Source organism: Zonotrichia albicollis, chromosome 19 (assembly GCF_047830755.1).
Source record: "Zonotrichia albicollis isolate bZonAlb1 chromosome 19, bZonAlb1.hap1, whole genome shotgun sequence".
Classification (NCBI taxonomy): Eukaryota; Metazoa; Chordata; class Aves; order Passeriformes; family Passerellidae; genus Zonotrichia; species Zonotrichia albicollis.
The window spans coordinates 11,140,917-11,153,229 of record NC_133837.1 but is presented as its reverse complement, the minus strand read 5'-3'; the positions used below and the strand labels follow the sequence as shown (position 1 = coordinate 11,153,229).

At 43.7% G+C, this 12,313-nt stretch overlaps 1 protein-coding gene across 1 annotated transcript in view; it reads right to left on the bottom strand.

Moving 5' to 3' along the window:
* GNA13 (G protein subunit alpha 13) overlaps positions 1-12,313 on the bottom strand; it is a 28,617-nt gene that overhangs the window by 5,503 nt on the left and 10,801 nt on the right. Inside the window, exon 3 of the mRNA XM_074554834.1 lies at positions 2,867-2,917. Coding sequence (XP_074410935.1) covers positions 2,867-2,917 — 51 coding nt within the window. The remainder of the gene's footprint in view (positions 1-2,866; positions 2,918-12,313) is intronic.

The window sequence follows — 12,313 nt, the reverse complement described above, 5'->3', positions numbered from 1 at the left end:
ACTCAGGCACTGATTTTTATCGTGGCACAAATTACAAAGCAGCTCTGAGGCACACACAGGCTCCCCACCCTGCAGCCCTGCACACAGCCAAAGCCACAGCACGGAAACCTGGAGGGAGGAGAACTCCTAAAGCAACATCAAGCTCCCCCAGACTGACCAGAAGAGCTGCTGTCACCCCCTTGTGTGATTAATGGACAGCTTTAAAGGTGATAAGACTTTTCCCTTTGTTAAATCTTGGGTCTTTTCTACTGAAATTAGAGAGAGGAGAACAATCCTCAAAGCAGTGCAGGGAGTGTATGAAATGTCACTGGGCACAGGTGAAGGGACCTAAAGCAAAGCTGATGTCAGCGTGCAGGCAGGAATGTCACAGGAATGGATATTTTGTTTTTCAGGAAGTTTGTCTCAGCTTCTCAGAACAAAAGCAACAAGTCTTAGAAAAGCTCAGGAGTGACTGAAATTATTAAATTATGTAAATAAAGAAAACCAACTAATATAATAGGCAAAAACCACATGCACCTTCAATATTGAAACAAGGGCACAAAGCAAACTCTCCTGGGAGTTGGCCTGTAATGTTTATTCAGTAAAGCTTTCCAGAACAAGCTTATCCCCAGAATTCCTGACAAATTCCCTCTCCAGTACTATTACTCATTGAAAATTCCTTCCACACTTGAGAGAATCCTTTCCAGTGCTTTCTACCTGTACATTCTGCCATGGAACTGGGTATCTTTAGGGTCCCCTCCAACCCAAACCATGTTAGAACTCCATGTTTTATCCTGGACATTGGTTACTCTGATCCAGCAGGCAGCACACGAGGGCTCTGTGAGTTCAGTGCTGGTATCCAGCCACCCTCTGGCTACAGCAGACCAAACTCTCACAACTCTCCCAGTACTTGAATTCTCTTTCTGAAGGACAATTATGTTTTCTCCCTCATGCCCAGCCCTTGGAACACAAGCAGCTTGCCCCTGTCTCGGTGCTGATCCCATTCTCCACGTGTGAGAGCATGCAGTACCAGGTGAGCATTTTCCTTGAATGGCACTGAGTGTTATTTTCCAAGTTCTTTCAGTGTTTTGCCATTGCCAATAAGTGTTTTCCTCCCCTCAAGCATCCTCACACTGATACTGATTTGGAACACGTGCTTTCTCCCTGATTTTCCTATCTCTATTCCTCAAACTCACTGCAGTCTGCTTCTCCTGAAGGAGTTCCTTTGGTTATCAGCAGCACTTTTGGCTATCACATCACTGTTTGCCTAGCTCAAATCACAATTTAAGGCATGACTAAGATCCAATCACAGGATGGAAAGCCAAGTCTCTCTGTGAGGTATTTTGGATACACAGAGTCTGCACTGGCAGTTGAATCCAGGAGATCCCACGCATGTCTGCCTGTCAGATACTCTTACTCTGCTGATCTGATTAAATCTGAACATTAAGTTCTTTTCCCTCTGTGCTCTTATCAGCTCCCTTTTGGCAAGGGGCACGTGAATTGCAGATCTATGTGTTTAGAAGCAATTTAGTTGCAAGTCAGCCCAGTTGCATCAGATAAGAACAAATACTTTTATTTACAATTTGGGGAAACAATCATTAGATAATCTTGCATATAGATAAGAATAAACCAGAAGAACCTATCAAATCTTCCACTAACAAAACTTAGCTAGTCCTTTATCCCTCATTGATTTAACATTTTTTACAACAGCAGATCCTGATGAGTCTCTGTGATTCTCAACACCAACCTGAAGCCAGAAAAGCTGTAATTCACAGCACTGCCACAGAAACATCAGACCTGCTGTGTGTCTATGTATAAAAATATTTAAAAACTCAACTGCTGACCAAGTTTCACACATTAATCAAAGAATGGACCAAAGTTTCTCCATTAAGAACTTGGAAATGGAGCTGCAGAACTCTATCCAATATTGCAGGGGAAAATTCCAAGTCCTTTGAAACTGAAAGGCACTGGATTCAAAGACCATGAGAAATCCCCCATGGCAGAGAGCTCAGCAGCTCATTACAGCAATGCAGTTCCCTCCTAAGTGCAAGTTTCATTATCTTGAGACCAAATCCAAATTCAGAGACCAGGTGCTGGAGTTCTCAAGGCAGAGATCTGGGAAGCACCATGACCACCAGAGCTTTAGTTAGAACAATGACAGTTCAAAGCAGAAAAATAGTCTGGCTTAAAATTTAATCTGTTAAAAACAAAAATGAAATGAAGCATGATGTAACAGAGTTTCACTGAAGTGGTTTGGATTCCTTCATTTGTTACCATCAGCTGGGAATGACCATGGAGAAACTGCCTCCCCAGAGAGTTCAAGCACCACATTAAAACTCCTGCTTTAAAGGCAATTTTTCCACATGCTCATCAGTTCTAGATTGCAGATACCTTCATTATCCAAGTGCTAATTAACAGTTCTATAAAAGAAGTATTCTACAAAAATGTCAGGTTTTTCTCCAGAGAAAACAGACTTTATTCTTTACTGAGTTTATGTTAAAGTAAGTATTTCTGGAAGGTACACTGACCTGTGACTGATTTAACTCAAGAGTTCCTAACTGGGCACATAACCCCAAACCCAGTTGTTTTCAGATGTCATTTAGTCTTGAAAAGCTACTTTAACAATCTCCTGCCTGGCCAAGAACTTGTAACTTGTTTTTTGTTCGATTTTGACAGATGGTTTATTTCCAGAAAGTCTCCTGGCCCTTGCATTGCCCTGTGTTTCTGACATGTCAGTGATGAACTGCTGAGATAATGCGACAGCCCGAGTTAACCACAGATAAAGTCACTGGAGTAGGCACTAATTACATTTCATCTATTTAAAACCCAGAGATCATAAAGACTACTTCAAACTCAAGACTGGAAAGAAAAATAAAAAAGGACTTACTTGTTCTCCAAGTTTATCCAAGTTGTCCAAGAAATACTTTACAGATTCCCCCTAAAAACAAATCAAACAGTTATTTAAATAAGCGACATCCTTGATCCCAAGAGTTTACATTCTGAAGTCCAGATAATTTATCAGAAACCTACATTTAAGCATTGTAAGCTTTAACCACTGCCCTTTTTAAAAGCAGCTATCCTAAGAACACAACTGATGATTTATTCTTAGGCCAGTTAATATTTAAGCTTAAAAGCATAAAAGGCACATTTATAATAGTCACATTCTTTCCAAGTTTAGGCTTGAGAAATAAATCCAAGTGTTATCCACAGAGAGCATCAATGAAGCAGCCACACCTTCACTATGAAAAGAAACATTCAATTCCTCTGAGGCTTAGCACAGTGCACACACAGGCATTCAGGTGCAGGGATTAATCACCAGAGAAAGTTCATTTTTACTTTACAGGACTCATGCCCACAGGGATGAGCAGAACACAGCATGAGAAACCACAGCACACAAAGCATTTTACTCCAGTTTCCCCTCAGACACCAAGCTGGACCAGAATATTTTACTCTGAGTGATGAGCAGAGCTGCTGTGCATGATATCACATTTATAATCCAGGTTTATCTCCTGGGTTCAACTCATCCCTGTCCTGGCAAAGGTAACAGCAGTTTTTAATCCCTCCAGTAATGCAGAACTAAAGGTTTTTTCATGGTAAACCTGAGCCACAGTCAAGCCTGCAGAGCTCCATCAGGGTGCTGGGATTAAGGAGGAATTCTGCCCTGGGTACTGCTGCACCTGAGTTCCCTGCAATAGGAATGTACTGATGGAATTCAGTGCAGAGGAAAACACCTTTTTAAGGTTCTCAGCATCCTCACAGAAGCACAAATCAGCTTCCTTTTGGAAACTCTTCATTACCAGCTGTAACTTACTCATTTTACAGTAAGTGCAGAAAAGAAGCCACCTGTGTTTTCACTGTGCAGGTGGAAGAGCAGGAATTCTGACTGAGCTCTCTGCATGAGAAAATCAAACAGCATCTGAGGCTGGGGTGACTACACCTAATGCAGACAAGTGAATCAGGACAGGAGCTACACCCTGACAATGACCTCCCCTCACTTCAACCTGAGCTCTGCAAGCCTATCTAGGGAGAATACAAACCTCACTATTCAACTGTGCCATCTCAGCATCTGCCCTGGGCAGTGCAGGGTAAATAAAGGCCAAAAATGGTTCTGGCAGACACATCAGCAAGGTACCTCTGCAAGGTTTCCAGGCACTAAAATAAGTTACATAATCCAAGTAGATGCCACACCTTTAAGTGTGCAATTTGAACATCAATGTTTAATGAGGCAGAACTGGGGCTCTGGTTGGAACATGCCTCGTGCTCGACACACCTGCAGGAGAGAGCCCCACACACCTCTGGGCCTTGTTTTACCTCCTGTTTGCCTCAGCTGTCCTGATTTTCTCTGGGGTGTCAAAAACACCATTTCAGCAGCAGCTGCTTGCAATGACAGCAGTATTGTGTCTTTTCCATCATCTGTTCTAGCCTCAATCCTCTAAGGAAGGTACACAGGGAAGAGCATTCCTATTTCACAGAAAATAAACAACCCTGCTGCATGAATCCATCAAGCTTCCCAAAAAGGAGAAACAGGATCAAAATTCAGGCCTTCCAAGTGCTAAAGCCACTGCCTGTAGCTGAATACTAAGGCAAAATAAAATTTAAGGTCAGGTTTAATTTCTTTTTTAGGTGCCAATAGGAGCTGGCAAGCTTCCCTTCCCCACAGGGCTGGCTACAGACCAATCAGGCAGATTGCAGACTCACTAAGTGCAGGTATTTACTCTGGAATACCTGGGCCTCAGAGGCTGAACTTGTGTGTGTGTGCATACAAACATGCATTTTAATCTCAGACAGCTTTTTATACAACTTACAGCAATACCTACTCCCTAAAGGAGCATTAACTTTGCAGTTAATGTGCAAGTTCCAACCTCTCCCTCTCCTTTAAGTCCCAGGGCTTGCAGCTACTGCAATGCACAGAGCACTTGGAGCAGACAAGCAAACCACAGCCTGGAAAGGTCACAAAACATCCCCACAGGCAGCTTTCCAAAAGAGGGGATTTCCTGAAATCACAAATGCAAAATGCACGGGCCTGCAGCGACAGCAACGCTCCAGAGCCACCCATCCAACACAGAGTCCCTCAGGGAGCACTGAGATGGCAGCTCCGCCTCTGGGCTGTCACCTGTCACAGTCAGTGGCACACAGACATCGAGGTGGCCAGGCTGAAGCTGAAGAGACTGAACTATTAAATCCATCAGCTCATTAAGCTGAGACATTCCAGCTTCCCTCCTCCACACCGTGGGCTCAGGGCTTGGGCTCTCCCCTCATAAAAATCTGTTCAGACAGCAAGGGCTGTGGACATGACTCAGCCCTGCAACCAGGGATAGAATTGCTCATTCACTGTTTTTTACCTGCATACCAATTAAACACCTAGAACAGCTTCAAACTCATCATCTCCTCTCCCATCCCACTCCAGCCACAAGCCAGGGCCCTGACCAGTGGTAATTTTCTGTCTGCCCTGGACATGTTGCTATCAGCAGGCTGAGCTCTGCCAACTGCAGACACTCCTGAAGAGCCAACCACCTCACTGACCAGATCTTTATCAGAATGCACCACTGGAGAACCAGAGAGTTCTGACCCATTTAAACAAGCTTCAAAGAGGCAGCATTACAAAGCAGCCAAGCTTTAATCCCTTCCCAAAATGTGAAGTTTTTTATTTTATCCAATAATGAAGAGAAACACATTGAAAAACTCAGCACACAACAACTGAGGAAAGCTTTAATGCCACCTATTTTTAAAAATCAGTTCGAAAAGGACCCATTCACATCCCTGCACAACAGCAGCCCCAAAGGCAGCTTCTGTGTCAGGCTGCTTTTTCCTGGTAGACAGAGAACCAGATCCCACTCAGTAAATCCATGACAGTGACCAGATTTAAATAGCTGTGTTCAACAGCTGTCACCTAAAATTTCCTTTCTGACAAACTGCAAACTCTCTGGTTTACCCAAGATGACTAGAAAAAAGAAACTGGGTTTCCCCACTGTGTGCCACTAATGCCTGTGTGGCTCACCATGTCCAGCCCTGCCACGAGGCTGCTCAGCAATCAGGCTGTGGTGTCACACCACAAAGGAGCCACACCAAGGGCAAAATCGAGCCAGAAATGAGAAAACTGAAGGATCTGCCCCCATGAAAACCCCCACAGTTCTCCATTACACTCCTGATGTCTTCACACCCACGTTCTGTGAGTACATAGGACGGAAATTTAAAGATTAGCTAAAAATACAGAGATGTCCTCAGGACAGGAAGGACCTTGACCCGTTGGAAGGAGGCCAGAGGAGGCCACCAAGTTGATTACAGAGATGGAGAACCTCTCCTGCAAGGAAAGGCTGACAGAATTGGGAATGTGCAGCCTGGAAAAGGGAAGACTTTGGGGTCACCTGACTGTGGCCTTCAGTACCCAAAGGAAAGATGGAAAAACTATTTACAAGGGCCTGGAGTGAGAGGACAAGGGGGAATGGCTTCACAGTGACAGAAAGAAGGTTTAGATTGGTTATTAGGAAGAAATTCTTTCCTCTGAGGATTCTGTGGCACTGGCACAAGTTGCCCAGAGCTGTGGATGCTGCAGCCCTGGGAATGCTCAGGGCCAGGCTGGACATTGGAGCAAGCTGGGACAGTGGCAGCATCCCATGGCTCTGTGTGACAGCCTCACATCACCCCCATGTGAATTTTCTTTATCAAATACAGATGAACCCTCTGAAGTCATTTATACAGTTGAGCAGTTTGGAAATGCAAATCTCTGAAAGCTGCAGTGACCCTGCAGGAACCAGCCATGCCCTGGAGCCCAACTCATTCCCTGCACCTCAAGTACAGCCCAAAGATGCCAACACAAGGACAAAATCCAGCACAGGTTGGGCACACATCTCAAATGAATACTGAGGTACATGCAATAAGCAAATTTCTTGATCACACCCCAATAGAGCAGAATGGACACACACATCAGCTCCAAAGGCCTTCTGGAGTTACAGTTTTAAACTTTATGAAATTGTATCAGAGTATTGGATTTTTAAGCAGTCCCTTTTGAAGCTTGAGAAAGATGCCCTGTTTTGTTCAGATGGAATATACACATCTCAGCTGTGGCCCTGCAGCCTCCTCCTGATTCAGAAATGCATGCAAACCACAGGAAGTTGACTGTTAAGTAACTTTATTCATAACTGTCAACTATTCCATTTTCAGCAAGGTTTGAGTCAAACCAGCCTGTGTCTCCTGGGATCCTCCCTGAGGGAGCCAAGCCCCTTCACCATCAATGTACAACAAAACTGAAATCTCACCCCCATCAAGGTGACTGACACAACAGCTTCCCCACAACTCTGCATTATATATATATATATATATATATCTCCAGTTCTAGAATTCATTCTTTTTACTAAGACATTTTACAAATTCATGCTTTTTCCAAAGCAGAGGTGATATTTAGCTGTAGGCCAACACCTGCTGGTGTGGTCACCTGCAGTAAACCAGCACAAGCATCTTTTCTAAGCAAAACACAGCACAGAGATCACTCTCTGGTTACTGCCTAAAGCAAAGTAACCACAAAAATATTTCTGGGGAGAAAGAAAAAAAAAACCTACATGAAATATACACTAGATGAACACATCTTTTAAACCCAGGAAGCACCAATTTATTTGGTTTCCATGAAAACAATGTCAGCAATCTAAAGATGATTTGTTGAAACCTCAGCATAGCCAAATGGCTTTTTAGCTCTTCAAGGGGATCAGCGGCACTGCATTTTTTCCACTAGCAATTGCTTAAAAAAGAAAAAAGAGATAGAGAAAAAGCATCAAATAAAGATTTAGTCATCACAAGGTTTAAAGAAAGAAACAATTTATCAAACCATCTAGGTTTGGCTGCAAGTTCAGTGGAACATACTGAACTGACAGGGCTTATTAAGTGTCTGAAATAATAAATGTGATACTTTAGGAAAATAGGAGATATAACTTAGTAGCTCCATATTAGAACTCTAAGAACCACCAAACATTTTCTCTTCCTGACCTTACTTGAATTTCTTGAAATAGAGAAACAAATATTTCCTATTTTATTTAATTAAAAACCCACAAAAACACTAGAAACAAGAACACCACCAGAAATAAGCTTTTTTACAAGCCTAGTTTAGAATAAGAAAGGTAATTGCAGTGTTTTTAGGCTGGTGTGTACATGCCTAAATATGCAAACCAAACCATCCATAACTCTGGAGAATCAGCTTGAAGGAAGATGATGGAGACATAAGCAGAGTCTGAAAATTCTGCATTTTTCAGCACCCTAGTAATGTTTATAGCACACACTTCATTATGTACAGGGTGGTTTTCTGTTAGGGGCTTAATCCAGGAAAATCCATATCTGAGGATTTGGGCAAAGGAAAGAATCTGTAGCAACTTTTTCTCCTTGCACCCCACCCTAAGCTGATTTAAAAGAAGACTGAGTAGAAATCAATAGTGCTGCCACTGAAGGTTCAGCAGCTGTCTCCTGAAATGCCAGTAATAAACAGAGGGATAATGAATGGAGAAACATTTCCATCCAATCCATCACTGCAGACTCCCAGAGGAAGGGAGATCACAGGGCACAACCCCCTCCACCCAAACAGAACATCCTGGCATTGCACAAAGGAGGGAGATGCTCCAGATGATCCATTTATGCCATGAATGCATATCCTAATTACATTAATGAGCTCAAATCCACAACTGCCTTAATTGTTAGAGCAACAGCTTCAGCCAAGTCTCATGTCACGACATTCAGCTGCTTTGGTCTCTTTTGCTGGTCTCACACTCAGAGGTAAATGAAACAATCTTGGTTCCTTCACAGCTTTCAGATTTCTGAAATTTCTCTTTGCAGTCACTTCTCCCAGTGCTTTTTGAAGAGGATTCCTCTTTTAAAGATGCCCCAATCAATAGACCAGCACAAAACTTCCCCAATTCATACCTATAACCTGTTTACTCAAGGAACTAAACTTTAAAAATATACTTTCCCTGTTTTACAGCAGCAGTCCAGCAACTTGACTGGTCTCTCCTAAAGTGATGGGAAACAATTTATTTCTGAATTGCCAATTGATTTAAAACTCACTCTTCAAGCAGTATCAGCAGCATTCTGGAAGTTTACAATAAGTATATACAATAACTAATTTTTAATAATGATGCTGAAGGTATTTGGGGAAAAAAGCCCAGGTAAGCAGTAGTATATTTACTTCCCAAATTGAAAATTGGGGTCAAAATATTTGAAAATTGGGGTCAAAATATCTGAGTGTGCACTAACACAAAACACACTTCCCTGTGAGAGTTTCCTTTCTCAGTGTTAATTATGGCCAAAGCACAGCAGTCCCCATTTAAGCCCACACGAGCATTACTGTGGCCATGTGCAGAGCAGCCCAGTGTTCCATGTGAAATGAATCCCAAACTCTCCAAAAGCAAAGGGCAAACTGGTGGGAAATGGCACTGCTGCCTGTGGGAGCACGAATGGAGCAGCCTCAGAAGGGCTGGGCCAGGATCTGCTACAAGCTGGGTTTGTGGTGGTTCATGAACTGATCTGAGTGCAAAAAGGGAAAGTGAGTTTTGGGAGTTTGGAGTGTCTGGGAAGGAAGGGACAAGCTGAAGTGACAAAGAAGAACCTCCCAGGAGATTCAGTCTGTTCACCCACCCAAGGGACACAGCACAGTGGCTCCTAGAGGCTGAAGCACAGGCAGTGTGTGCCAAACCACACAGCTCCCAGCTCCTCTCTCAGCGTGAATGGAGCAGCCTCCCAAGGGCTGGGCCAGGATCTGCAGCACAAGCTGGGTCATGGTGGTTCATTAGCTGATCTCAGAGTGCAAAAAGGGAAACTGATTTTTGTCTATGTGTGAGCTGGGAGTGTCTGGGAAGGAAGGGACAGGCTGAAGTAACCAAGGGAAGGGAAGCACAGCAGCAGAGTCTCTCAAGGCTGAGGCACACACAGTGCGTGTCAAGACCACACATCTCACATCTCCCAGCTTCTTTCTCTCCAATCCACAATTTGAATAGTCACTTAAACCTGATCTGCCCATTTCCAGAGATAAAACTCAGCACATTGGGGATTAATTCCTGTTTCTCTGCAAGAACAGAGAGTTCAGACACAGTTGCTGAGTACAGAATAATGCTGCTGCTCATCAATCCCCATCACAAATGCGTCACAGCTCGGGCCAGCTCTCAGAGCTCAGCCCCATTTCCCCTTTTCAGCGCTCGCTGTGTGCAGCTCGAGCTGGGTTTGCCTTTTCAGAGCCACCAGAACTGCGTCACGCGGGGTAGAAGTGAAACCTGCCTCGTGTTTGGTCCCACAAACTCAGTATCTGCCCTGAAAACAGGAAAGGTTCAAGTCCTGACTCACAGAAGCCATCTTTTGTAAAACCTGTTGGTGGCAGAGCAGAATTCTGTTTGCAGCAGCTGGATCACTTTGGCTGGAGGGTGCTCCACTCCAAAAGCACCACGAGAGGAGTCAGCCCAAGTTTATTTCATGAGTGACATTTTTATCTTGCATAACAGCATTAACAAAGAAAGGTGAAGGGGTTTAAGAAGGGGTTTAACCCAATAATATCCCTTTAATCTATTATCCCCTATTTAGTGTAATCCAATTAATCCATAATTCTCAAAATGTGGATAACAAATGGAGGGAGACAGAGCACGCCAACCTGAGGCCTGCACTGACAGCCTGGCAGCCCCTGCAGGCTGGAGACATCTGCCATGCCCTGCCAGTGACAGCAGGATGTCACCAAGCCAGCCTGCAATTAAACACTCCAACCAAGGCTGCAGCATCAGCACCCATCCAGCAGGGCTCTCCCTTCAAAGTGCCACACTCACAACTCACAGATTGTCTCCCATCAGCACAGCATTTACACAGTTTCATACATACCATGCCACTCCAATTAAATTAATTAAAACATGATTGAACTGTAAAAAGCAGTTAATCTGCATACCAGTATACCGCAGAGCAAACTGTTCCAGTTTTCAATTACTTTCCTAAGAGGGAAGAAATCCATTTCAGTTTTCTTAGGTAGGTATCCCTCCCCTCTCCTGGTAGAATTTAATTGCTGAATTCTTAATTACTCAAAAATATGCAAAGTCACTACAGCTTTTAGGTAGGCAACAGCATTCCACTAAAGCCTCCAAAACTACAATTTCTCCACACCGGGAATTCTGCTATTGTATTTCTAATTCTGAAAGAGTGCTTGGAAACCAGGCTGTGATGTATTCTAGAGACAGCTGAGACTCCTTCCAACAATTCAAACCCCTCAGAGTCCACAGCATCGATCCTGGAGCGAAGAAATTGTTCCCTGGTAGGTCCTGGCCCAGCTGGCCCATGCCAGGAATGGCCAGAGCCTGGGGCACCCTGGGGCAGTGGAAGGTTGGCAGAGGAACAAGATGAGCTCTCAGGTTCCTCCATCCCAAAGCTTTCTGAGATTCCATGGTTTTCCTCAGGATCACCATCAACCAGGAAGCAAACTCCAGGTTGTTCAGCCCCTTCTGGAGATCAGAGAGAGGCTGAGGAACACATAGGCAACCACAGACCCAGAGCATCCAACCAAAAGGCTTGCCAGAAATTAATCCATGAAACAGAAATTTCTGAACAGTAATTAATCCATGAAAGCAAGGATCAGGTGAACTTTGTTTGTTTCTTCAAAGGTCTTTTTACTCCCTCCCTAAGAATTTACAACCCAAACTCTTCTTCCACAGAGTTTACTTTAGGGAAGACACCAATACCTTGCAGATTTTCAAATTTCATTGATGAAATCAATCCTCCAAGAACACACAGCCCTAGAAATCCTATGAAAACACACACTGAGCAAGGAGAAACTGCCACCTCCCAGTCCCTATTTACACTGTGGGCAGCATCTCTCTAAACCTCAGATGTTTTGCACACAAACCAGGCTGGAAGCAGACTGTAAACATTTGCTCTTCTTTCAGAGCACTGACCCACTGGCTCCATGACTTCATGTGTTTGTAACTCCAACTGCATTTCATCCAATGCTGGAGCACTGGTGAGTCTGCAAATCTGCCATCCATCATTCAGAGCTTCCCTGGCTCCCAAGCTGTACAAGACCAGCACAGGCTCCCAAAAACATGACAAATATTTGGCATGTGGAAATGGATCAGCACTAAAACTGGCCATACTGAACTTGAGGATGCTTGAAAAGTCCATTATTGCATAAACTCTGCACTAAATCACAACATTTCAAAATCGGAGCCCTGAACTGGATCCCAATGCACTTCTCTAGGATTCAGTTTTAAAGTACATTTGGTTCCTATTTCAGCCTCATGAGAAATCCAGATGACCAAATGCTTTTTAGTTCCTTCCTCTGTCTCAATTAGAAGAATCCATTTCAATTAAGTTCTGGTATTTCTGTTTGCAG